Here is a 12,366-nt window from a genome sequence, read left to right as displayed (position 1 = left end):
CAGAATGTTACTTGGACTGATTTTAGTGGATTTGACATGCTGATATACTCTTACATCAGTATGTTTGGCTCAGTGAAGAATCCTAAGGAAAATCACTACACTCTTTGGTAGGCCTAGTTACAAGTTTGCTTGTTTCCTAGGTATGATTACACCATTGGTTATATATTTATATATTTCACATAATAGTAATATATATCAACAAAATCATAAAAAATTATATAAATATACTCATAAAAAAAAAGTTAATATTAATTTTCCATTCAATACACATAGTAGACTATTTCATTCCAAATACTAATAAACTGGAAACATAAACTAGTAATACATAAATTAGAACTGCAACAATTAATAAATATGAAGCCATAAAGAAGAGAATAAAGTTAGTCACCTAATATTAAATCTCCTTCTTTAAAATGTATTAATGTTGAAATAATTGAACAACGCCTCAGTTCAATATCTGGCCAGTCACCAAAAAAATAAGGTAGTTCATGAAGGGCATTTCTTACTTTACTCCACTCTTTTTCAAGAGAGTCCTTTAAAATTTCATCAAAATTCTCTTTTGTGATATACAGTAACTCAACATCACCTGAAAAATAAATATTTTCTATATATTTCATACAACATTATTAGTTAGGTATCATTTAATTTTGGCAATTATTATCATTGCAGATTAGACAGTAATCATACTTTTGTCAGTGTAAATCAGTTCTTTTTTTAATTTTATTCCAGACCTGAGTAATAAATCATAGTAGCATACCAGCAGAAAACAAATGGGCCACTATAAAAAATATTCTGTTTTCTTCAAATTCAAGTTGTAAATTTCAAAATGAAGAAAATTGAAAAGTTATTAATGTTTTTTATCAGAGTTTACTGTATAACATTTTGAAATCAATAGATCAATCATGCTTTTTCATAGGTCAAAGATTTGGATGATAAAAGCATAAATTTAAGACAAGTTATAAAATTTATTAAATTTTTTCAATCACAGAGTTTTCTATGCTTTAGAAGCTTAACAAAAAGTGTTATTTTTTATATTTCAATAACATGTTAGAAAATGTTACAAAAATCGTTTTCTCTGATATTCCTATAATATTTTTTAAGATTAAGAATGACTAAAAAATATCTTTACTTTCATATAAATCAAATTATTTATTTTAATATTCTCAGACTCCTTGCTTTTTGTTTTTGAAAACAGATTTAAAAAATTAAAATATATTAAAAATTAAAAAAAGATTTAAAACATATAAAAAACATAAGCATTTTAGATAAAATTTGCAATAGAATTATTTTTTCTCAGTGAACTATCAGAAACTTCAAATTAGTAGTGCTTAAACAATCTTCCACAGAGTTCAGATATTTATGATTGAAAAAACTATAACATTAAACATCATAATATTATAGGAATATTTCAAAAGTAGCTGTCTAGCCATACAACAACCTAAAAAAAATTTTTGTACTGAAAGCTATCCAAATTATTAGTTCAATTCTCTGTTGAAACCAAAATGCATAACCTGGCTTATAAAATTAGAACCCATCAGAAAACTTAACTACCCCAAAAAGATTATTCTTTTTTGATATTTTGATCTTTTTTGATATTTTGATTAACAGTTATAACAAACTGTTAGTACAAGTATAGCCTACATAGATCATGTATTTCCACTTAATAGAATGTTTTAAAAAGAAGGTTCAGTTTCTAAATGGTTCCTAAACATATCATGCTTGTTTAGGAGATGGATCGCAATTTTAAGAATTATTTCAGTCTAAAAAGAGTTCTAGTAAGATCTTTAATGGTTTTTCAAAGAAAGTTCTGTAAAGTTTATCTGAGGGTTGGGTTCAACATCAATAATAATTTCTTATTTCATTATTAATTGTGCGACTTCAGTTTTAGCTAGTATTAATCAGCTTCAGAAACTGGCATAAATCCATTAAACAGAATTGTAGCATATGATTTGGTCAAAAAGTAATCTTCCTCAACAACTGAGAATTTGCTCTCAAGGGTTAAGGGATCTGGTTCTTATCTGCTGAGGAATGAGAAAACCTTTATCTAAAATTTGAAAACAGTTATCTGGCATTGAAACTGGCTAGCCAGGCTGGTGTAGAGTTATTAGCATGGTGAGTTCTAGATCTGTTTCTTGATAAGGTGTCCTTCTTGATAAAATAAAAGTTATATTACACTTTAGTTATATTATTTTATGCCCCACTTCTATTCAAGAGTAATAAGGCATTTGTCAATATATTTCATTTCTGACATAGTCTAGAAATAAAAACTTATGATTGCACAGCTGAGAATAGCAAGAATTTCAGCTTGAAAAATTAGTGTATGTCCGTCCCTTGGCTGAACATTACCATGAGAATCATCTAAGTAAAATCAGATCATTCCTAGATTTACTGATTATGAATCTTTAAATAAACTTGACTGTGATTCTGAAGGGACAAATTAACAAAATATTCTGTATTATATAGCTGGATTCAATGATAGCTGGATAAATGTGAACATCCCAACCCCATAGGGGAAGACACCTGCCACGTGACACTTCCGGTTGCCACACCCCCTCGTCACTAGTCCTGATGGGCTTAACGAGATTTGAATGGGATTAACCATCTTATTTTAAAAAGTATTATGACCTTCTGTACAGTAATTATTTCTCCAGTTGTCTGCACAGAAGTTTCTGTAACAGCCAAGCATCTGCTAAAATTCTGACAGTGTTTCCAGGATTACCATTGCTGTTATAAGCATAATATTAATATAATATTAAGGACTGAAACACATACAAAGTGCACAGTTATTGCACAGTTATCGTTCAGCTGCCATAATGCTTTAAATCACAGGGTATAAAATTTTCTCAATTAATGTAAAAACAAGATTAGTGTAATCTATTTTGCTTAATAAGTAAAAATATAATAAATATAGTATTAAATACAAAACAATTATAAATATCTTTTAACATAATTATATTAACATCTATTCATTAAAATATCAAATAAGTAAACATCATTCAAGAAAGATGCAGTTGCTCTTTTCCAATGAATGTGTAAATAAGCATAGCTGAAAATCTGTAGATGTTTATTTAAGAAAGATGTTGCCCTACAGTATAAATGTAATTTTAAAGTAAATCAGATTTGTTCATCAACATGATAAAATGTGACTACATTTAAAAACTATTAAATGATCCACATTCAAAATGCTGGAATTTTTTCTTATGCTAGACATTTCAAAGGTAATTAACAGCACCTTCTTCACTAGAGATACCAGTAGTACCAACACTGCTGCTGGCATTCAACTTGTAGTTTATAATCTAAAAATATATATTCTATCTATAATTTGTTTGTTCAATTAATATAATTTTCTTGTCAAATTTAAGTTGTTTATAAATTTCATATTGTTTAAGAGAATTGAAATCTTGTTTAATATGTGTTATACATAAACTATGCATTTTATGATTAATGTCTGTATGTGTTCCATTTCTATGATGAATTTAATTTTGTTGCAAGTGGTCTGTTGTGTTTCTTATATCATGTTTTGGTGAATTTGCATTTAGTCTGTCCAATATAGTATTTACTACAATCACTGCAGTTTAATTTATATACTCCTGGGCTGCTGTGTTTATCAGTATGTATTAAATCAATATTATGTATGACCATGTGCATCTTCTTTTTTATTTCGAATGACACATTATTTCACAGTGAATCATTTATAAATGTAAGGAAATCAAAATATTATATTAGATAAATATTACAAAAAAAATACTCCTTTCTCGTTTCCTCATTTAGATGTTGAAAGTATTTTTAACTACCTAGGGCATATAAGACAGCCATTAAAAAAATGAATTATTGATGTTATTTACATCCTGCAGTTCAGCATATTATTCTGAAAGGTCACTAAATGTTATAAAGTCAGCAAAAAAATGAATACTATCACACTTCAAGTTATATCCAGTTACCACAGAAAAACATAACCATAGAAAATTAAAATTTAATTTTAATCATAAACACAATTTTTAGCATTCTGTTTTCTATGCATCTTCAATAAAACTTCATTTTTGAAATACCATTAAAAATGCAGTTACAACCTGTGTTCAGTTGACATATTTAGATATTAAAGTAAAGTTTATTTTTATGTGTTAGATAGCCAGATCCTACCATTATGTTTTAGAATTTTATTTTTGTTTATCTTATTATTTTACTAGTATTCTGTAAATTTTGAAGGTTGTTAATTCTGTAATCTTTTCAGTCATGTCACCTAACTAAAAATAAGCATTAAAAAACTGAATCTGAAATGGTAAATTGATTTCCTTTCACAATCTTATTCAGCAAAATTCTTTTTAGAGGTGAACCCAAAATACATTTGATGTAGCAAAATATTTGTAATTTGTTTTTCTTTTTAACTTGCTAATCCTCTATATTGACAGATAACATTTTACAGGGATAGTGATCTGATAATTTATATAAATTATTTTTAGGAACATAGTTCATAAAACATGAAAGTAAAATATGTTAACATACTAATTTTTAGGAACATAGTTCATAAAGAGTATTAAAACTACAGTAAAACATTTTAATACATACTTATTGAAGTAACTGTTGACATTCGTACATCATTGAAAAGGATTGCAACTTCTCCAAAAAACTCACCTGGGCCCAATTTTTTCACAAGTTCAGAAGTACGAAGTAATGTTATTGGATTAGTTGTTTCTATTTCAACATTAAGATGACCATGGATAATATAATAAACACATGATGAATTATTAACCATATGGCCTTGTCTTAATATAACTCTTCCAGAATTGTAACAGGCTATCATGGTATTTGCAATTAACTTCTCATATTCACTCTACACTCAACATTTAATATTAATTTTTTTTTAAATATACAATTTATATATAATAAATAATTATAATGTGATTAATAAAAATTAATATCAGAGTTAACCCAGTAATGATTTTTTAAGAGATCATATTTTACGCAGAATTAAAAAAACTTATTCTTTTGTTTATTATTTCATGTTGCATTAAGTAAAACCAGAACAAGAATATTGTTTTTATTTTTGCATGAACACAGACAAAATTTTTACATCTCTTTTTTAGAATGCAGTTTTTAAATTACAAACTATCCCAAAAATGATGGATTTAACAAAACTGTTCATAGTACTTAATATATATATATATATGCATACAATACTTATGCTGATACAGCAGAGTAGGCAATTGATTCAATGCTTTTAAATGAATGTCTATTATGTTAACCAGTTCCTTTCTTTTCAACCATCAGTCTATTTTTATGAATGGCTGGATTTTAAAATTGTTGGAAAAGGTTTTAATACTGTTGAGAAGTAGTTTCAATCTAACATCTGAGAAGACAATGGTTGTTTCTTTTGGAAGACAATGGGGATGGTTGTTTCTTTTCAAAGCACTAGCATCCCCATCAATCCATCAATACAATCCACAAATAACATGAAATTTAATGGTAGTTCAGCGAGTTGATAGGACTGAGTAAAAATGTCCCATAAATTATTTAAAATTTTATTTTAAAATTACTTTAATTTTAAAAAAAATTATGTTGATTACAATTAAATCTAATGTATGGAAATTTTTATTTAATAGAATATAATACGTCAAACCAATTTGATATAAAAGAATAATATCAATTATCGAAGTGGCAAATAAAAGAATAAATCTCCTGAATGGAACAACTAATTGAATTTTTTTTTCTTTGTTTATAATATGGTATAGCTGTTAAGTAGAATCACACAAATTGAACAAGTTTTCCAAATGTGATTTAGATAAGTGACAAGAAAAGAATCAATTATTACATATCAGTGGAAATTAAACCAAGACTGATTATTATTAAGATTAGATGTTGTAATGCCTTGTAAAATTATACTTCTAAATTTTAGGTACTGCATTTTAAAACATTTATGTAAATTGACATTTTACTAAAAAATACATCTCGTAACATTTATCTGTAATACTGAATTTTTTATAAGCATAAAGTATTTCTAATTTCATTTCTTTCATAGAGTAAATGTAGATCATTTTTAGGATCTAGCTTAACTATTGGCTAAAATTTAATAGACTATATGTAAAACATATTTTATTATTTATAAAAATTTAGAAACCTTTACATATCGATTATAAAAATATAAATTTCCAAGAAGTTCCGTAAGTTCTTCTTTTTCTTCTGGTGTTCGACTGTCTGGATGTTTTATCAATATTTTCTTAGCCTGTAATGAAAATTCTATTCAATTATATACAAGCAAAGAACATACAAGCAAATTAATCCAAAACACAGGGAATTTTTAATTTATTTCTGTGTTGTGGCTACACTCCTTGTCTGTGTAATGTGAGATTGTTATTCTTTGGTCATTTAGCAATTTTCATGTAATAAATAGTGTTTTGTGAAAGTTTATTTTATTTTTTTATTACAAAATCATATTTTCATGATTTTTGTTCTGTGTGTCTTGAATAACAATGGACATAACTCCAAAAGCTTTCAAAAATTGTTCCTCTTTCTCACAGCCTACCAGTACGGCATAGCAACAAATAGCATCTAAGTATGGTGTTGGACTAGGGTTAGTGATTGCTATTTTAAAACAATTTAAAATAGCCTCTTCTTTTTAAAGGACAGCAAATGTGACTGTAAAAGAAACACTACTCCAAACACAGGATTGTTTATTAGTGAGAAAAAATAAAGTTAAGTGAACTTTAATCAAGAATAGTAGCTAGTTAAACAGATTTACATGTGACAACTGTTAGATGCTGACTTCTTGCAGCAGAATGGAAAGCTTGTCAGACAACTTAAAAAGCTTTTAACGCCAACAACGTGCAAAAAAGCTCTTGTGGGCCAAAGCACATACTAACTGGACTAAAGAAGACTGGAAAAAAAATGTGATTCCAATGAGTCACATTTTTATGTTCAGAGGCAAAGCGTGCCAAAGTAAAAAAGCATCAGATGTAAATACATTGCTGCTCGTACCCAACAATTGGTTAAAGATCTCCAGAAAAAAATGTTTTAGGGTTGTTCACATTTGTAGGGTCTTATTCATTACTTCCAGTAGATGGTATTTTGAAAAGTGTTGGATATATAAAGATTCTGAAGGCAAGGGTTATGACACAACTTCAGAACTAATTCCCACACATTGCAATGGAATGTTCCAAAAAGATCTGGCACCATGCTATGCTCCCAAAAAAAATGGAAAAATCTTTTGAAGTATGAAACACTAAAATCCTCTTTTGACCAGACACCTCCCCAGACTTTAACCCAATTGAAAATCTGTGGGCAACAGTCAAAAATTGACTAGAAAATAAATTTTACCACAGAAATTTACCTCATTAAAGCAATATTGGTATGATTTCTTGATGAAGAAATCAAAAAAATTTGTACACCTATTGAATTGATACCAGATCACATACATGAAGTGATTAAGAATACGGACATATTAATTATTAGATATTCACAAATTGTACAGGTATGATTTTTTTCTAAATAAAGTTATTATTTATTAAATAACGTCTGTGTTCGGATTAATTTCCACACTACTGTAATTATTAATAAATAAGAAATTGAAAACTAAACAAAAAAAAAGATAAGTAATTTTTATAAGAATTACTATGTATGTGTATTGATAAGAACAAGCACATTACTATTGCTCTAGTAATAAGCTGATACATGTGAAACAACTGCCTACAAATAAATCTTAAAATTCTAATTTTTTCTGAAAAACAGATTCCCATAAAAATATGTGTTTACACAAATAAAAATCATGGTATGTTCTAAAAAATTAATTTACTCAACTGCATGCAAACAACTCTTCCCAGAGATTCTATAACTTTCAATGATCCATTATAAGAAAGTGTTACATTTATAGACCCAATATATACCTATTATTCCATCTTATTTATGTAATACTGAAGTTTCTTTGAATTATATGACCGTAGACTACTGCTACTTCTTCCACTTCTCTCTCTACAAATGACCATATAGTTATAATATTTAATATTTCTATTCTACTAAAGTTCAATGAAAAACCTTTGATATTTGTTAATACATTACCTTCAGCTGTTATACATGTACAGTGTTTCAGAACTGAAGTTCCAAAACTCTAATATGCAATCATCACTTCGCAACTCATACTCATTCTTCTAATAATAACATTATTAAGAGAGTGGCACAGGCCAATCTTGATAAGACACAACCATTTTCTTCTTCTAGTCTTCAACAAAAATCACTGAATCTAGATAATATTAAACTCTATCTATATTCTTCCTGGCTGTAGATTAGCAAAATTATCCCATAATCTTAACTTTGTTTTAGATAAATTGGAAGAACAAGAAAGTTTAAAAAAATTTATAAAAACAGTTACTTAAAATTTAAAACTAGGCAACCATTTCAATATTTAAATAATCTTAATCAGCAAATACTGACAAAATGGTCCATAAAAGATAAATAAATAAAAAATTGATAAGGCAATAATGATGAAGTAAATTAGCCCCCTACATTATTAGTAGATATTTATACCCCCTACATCCTACATCCCTAACAATTTGTTTTACATACTCCAAACGTCCAAACGTTGCCTGCCTGCACAATTTTTTCCTTCTAGCTGTCCCTCCAATATTAAAGCGACTATTCCAGGATGACTTAATATGTGGCCAATAAGTCTGTTTCTTCTTTTAACTATGTTTTTCCAAATGCTTCTTTCTTCATCTATTTGCCGCAACACCTCTTCATTTGTCACTTTATCCACCCATATGATTTTTAACATTCTCCTATAGCACCACATTTCAAAAGCTTCTAATCTTTTCTTCTCAGATACTCCGATTGTCCAAGTTTCACTTCCATATAAAGCGACACTCCAAACATACACTTTCAAAAATCTTTTCCTGACATTTAAATTAATTTTTGATGTTAACAAATTATATTTCTGACTGAATGCTCGTTTTTCCTGTGCTATTTGGCATTTTATATCACTGCTTCTTCCATATTTAATAATTACACTTCCCAAATAACAGAATTCTTCTACCTCAATAATATTTTCTCTTCCTATTTTTATGTTCAGTGGTACATCTAGATTATTTCTACTATATTTAATTACTTTCATTTATTTCTTGTTTATTTTCATGCGGTAGTTCTTGCGTAGGACTTCATCCATGCCATTTATTGTTTCTTCTAAATCTTTTTTACTCTCAGCTTGAATTATTATAATATCATCAACAAATCATAGCATCTTTATCTTTTCACCTTGTACAGTTACTCTGGATCTAAATTGTTCTTTAACATCATTAACTGCTAGTTCTATGTAAATATTAAAAAGTAACGGGGATAGGGAACATCCTTGTCGGACTTCCTTTCTTATTACGGCTTCTTTCTTATGTTCTTCAATTATCACTGTTGCTGTTTGGTTCTTGAAAATGTTAGAAATTGTTCTTCATTCTGTATATGAACCCTAATTTTTTTTAAATGCTGAACATTTTATTCCAGTCTACGTTATTGAATGCCTTTTCTAGGTCTATAGATGCCAAGTATGTTGGTTTATTTTTCTTTAATCTTCCTTTTACTATTAATCTGAGAACTAAAATTTCTTCCCTTGTCCCTATACTTTTCTTGAAACCAAATCACTCTTCTCCTAATACTTCTTCCACTCTCCTCTCAATTCTTTTGTACAGAATTCTAGTTGAAGATTTTTGATGCACGACTAGTTCAGCTAATGTTCTGTATTCTTCACATTTATCTGATCCTGCTTTCTTTGGTATCATGACTATAACACTCTTTTTGAAGTCTGACAGAACTTCCCCTTTTTTGTAAATATTATATCTTTTTGTAAATATTCCATCTATTCCAGGAGCCTTTCTGCCTTTTAAATCTTTTAATGTTCTCTTAAATTCAGATCTCAGTATTGTTTCTCCTCTTTCATCCTCTTCTTCCTCTATAACACCATTTTCTAGTTCAATTCCTCTGTATAACTCTTCAATATATTCCACCCACCTATCGACCTCTCCTTTTGTAAGACACATTATTAGATTTTAATTTGTGTACCACAAAATTTTTCCTTAACTTTCCTGTATGCTCCATCCACTTTTACCAATGATTATTTCTCTTTCCACTTCTGAACACATTTCTTTAATCCACTCTTCTTTTGCTAGTTTGCACTTCCTGTTTATAGTATTTCTTAATTGCCAATAGTTCCTTTTACTTTCTTCATCACTAGCATTCTTATATTTTGTACGTTCATCCATCAGCTGCAATATATCATCTGAAATCCAAGGTTTTCTACCAGTTCTCTTTGTTCCGACTAAGATTGCTTCTGCTGATTTAAGAATTTCCTTTTTAACATTCTTCTTCTACATTTTCTCTCTTATCTTTTATGCTGTTTTTTGTCCTCAAAAATCTTCTTCACCTCCTCTTCCTCAAGCTTCTCTAAATTCCACCGATTCATCTGACACCTTTTCTTCATATTTTTAAACCCCAATCTACATTTCATTATGACTAAATTATGGTCGCTATCAATGTCTGCTCCAGGGTAAGCTTTTCAGTTGACGAATTGATTTCTACATCTTTGCTTAACCATGATATAATGTATCTGATAATTTGCAGTATCGCCTGGCTTTTTCCATGTGTATATTCTTCTATTATGATTTTTAAACTGGGCGTTGGCAGTTACTAAATTACACTTCATGCAAAACTCTGTAAGTCACTCCCCTCTTTCATTTCTTTTGCCCAGGCCACATTCATCCACAATATTTCCTTCCTTACCTTTTCCAGTGCTTGCATTCCAATCTCCAACTATTATTAAATTTTGATCCCCTTTTATGTGTTTAATTGCTTTGTCAATTCCTTTTTATACACACTCTACCTCATCATCATCATGGGCAAACAGACATTAACAATCGTTGTCGACTTAGGTTTTGATGTTATTCTTATTCCAATGATTTTATCGCTATGCATTATTAAATACTCTACTCTCTTCCCTATCTTCTTGTTCATTACAAAACCTACTCCTGCTTGCCCTTTATTTGAAGCTGAGGTAATATTCTAAAATCACCTGACAAAAGTCATTCTCCTGTTCCCATCGAACCTCACTAATTCCTACTATATCTACATTTAATCTATGCATTTCCCTCTTTAAATTTTCTAATCTACCAAACTTTTGTAGACTTCTTACATTCTACACTCCGATTTGTAAAATGTTATTTTTTAATTTTCTGGTGACCCCTTCCTTAGTAGACCCCATCTGGACATCCAAATGGGGGACTAGTTTACTCTGGAATATTTTATCAAGGAAGGCATCTCCATCATTTTTAAATGAAAATGCAGAGAACTACATTTTCTTGGAAAAAAAACAGCTGCAGTTTTCCATTGCTTTCAGCTGCACAGTACTCAGAAGATTGAGTGATGTTGATATGGCTAAAGTTGTCCTGACCTACGCCTTTAACAACTACTGAAAGAGCTGCTGTCCTCTTTCAGGAATCATTTCTTGGTCTGGCTCTCAACAGATACCTCTCCGATATGGTTGCATCTTTGGTCCAGCTATTCTGTATCACTGAGCACTCAAGCCCCCTCACCAACGGCAAGGTCTCATGATTTACAGAGGAAGAAGATATAGATAGCTAGGATTAAATAATTCAAGAAATATTTCTTCTCATAAATAAAATTTAAGGGAGAGGATAATTGTTTGATGTTCTTAAGTTTAAATATATATATATTTATGTACCAGGTGGGCGAGAATTAACTCACTATTGAAAATTTTTTATAATGTTTTTAATACTCAACCAATTTTTATAAAACTAAAAGCATTTTTTCCTTACAATGGTAGAATTTATTACATGATGTTTCATTTATGTCATTGCAGGTATCAGTAGTGGACCATGGTGCAACATCTATTCTTGTGTGAGCAGACAGAGCTGGCATCCTGGTATGAAGTACAAGTACAGTACAAGTGTAAAAGTACAGAGATGGTGGCAAAGTGTGAAAGGACTTCGTGCCTTGGTAGATGCAAGATAATAAGGAATTGTCACCCGAAGCTAATGGACACATATTCTATGTCACGGTTAGAACACGGATGTTAGAAGACACGGTCGCCCCTCAACATCCAGGGCAAAGGAAAATGGGGAAGTGGTTCAGAAAACGTTCACTTCAAGTCCTCAGAAATCACTAAGACAAGCGTCTCACGAAAGTGATTTAACCCGACAGACGATCCGAACTGTTCTGAAGAAAGAGTTGAATTTTCATTCATGGAAACCACATTACTGCCAGGAATTATCGCCAAAAGACTTTGATCATCGGTTGGAATATGGGGAGATGATGCTTGCTTTGTATGAAAACTGGTTCGATATTTTCCGTAATATCCTGTGGTCAGATGAAGCCATGTTT

The 12,366-nt window shown here is 29.7% G+C and overlaps 1 protein-coding gene across 1 annotated transcript; it reads right to left on the bottom strand.

Annotated features, from left to right (window-relative positions):
* Positions 1-380: 380 nt before the first annotated feature.
* On the bottom strand, positions 381-4,801 carry LOC142325725 (cAMP-dependent protein kinase regulatory subunit-like). The gene is made up of 2 exons (XM_075367757.1): positions 4,567-4,801; positions 381-586 (listed from the first exon to the last, which is right to left on the bottom strand). Exons 1-2 carry the CDS (start codon positions 4,799-4,801, stop codon positions 381-383), a joined length of 441 nt encoding a protein of 146 aa, XP_075223872.1.
* Positions 4,802-12,366: the final 7,565 nt, after the last annotated feature.

This window comes from Lycorma delicatula, chromosome 5 (genome assembly GCF_047948215.1).
Source record: "Lycorma delicatula isolate Av1 chromosome 5, ASM4794821v1, whole genome shotgun sequence".
Classification (NCBI taxonomy): Eukaryota; Metazoa; Arthropoda; class Insecta; order Hemiptera; family Fulgoridae; genus Lycorma; species Lycorma delicatula.
Note: the sequence above shows the minus strand (reverse complement) of the source record. Positions and strands in the feature narration are given on the sequence as shown.

Bases quoted from the DNA above. Each gene is read 5' to 3' on its own strand.
- LOC142325725 (XM_075367757.1), bottom strand. From the start codon at position 4,801: ATGATAGCCTGTTACAATTCTGGAAGAGTTATATTAAGACAAGGCCAT. The intron at 587-4,566 runs GTATGTATTAAA...TTTATTTTTCAG, and splicing joins GTCAACAGTTACTTCAATAA to GTGATGTTGAGTTACTGTAT.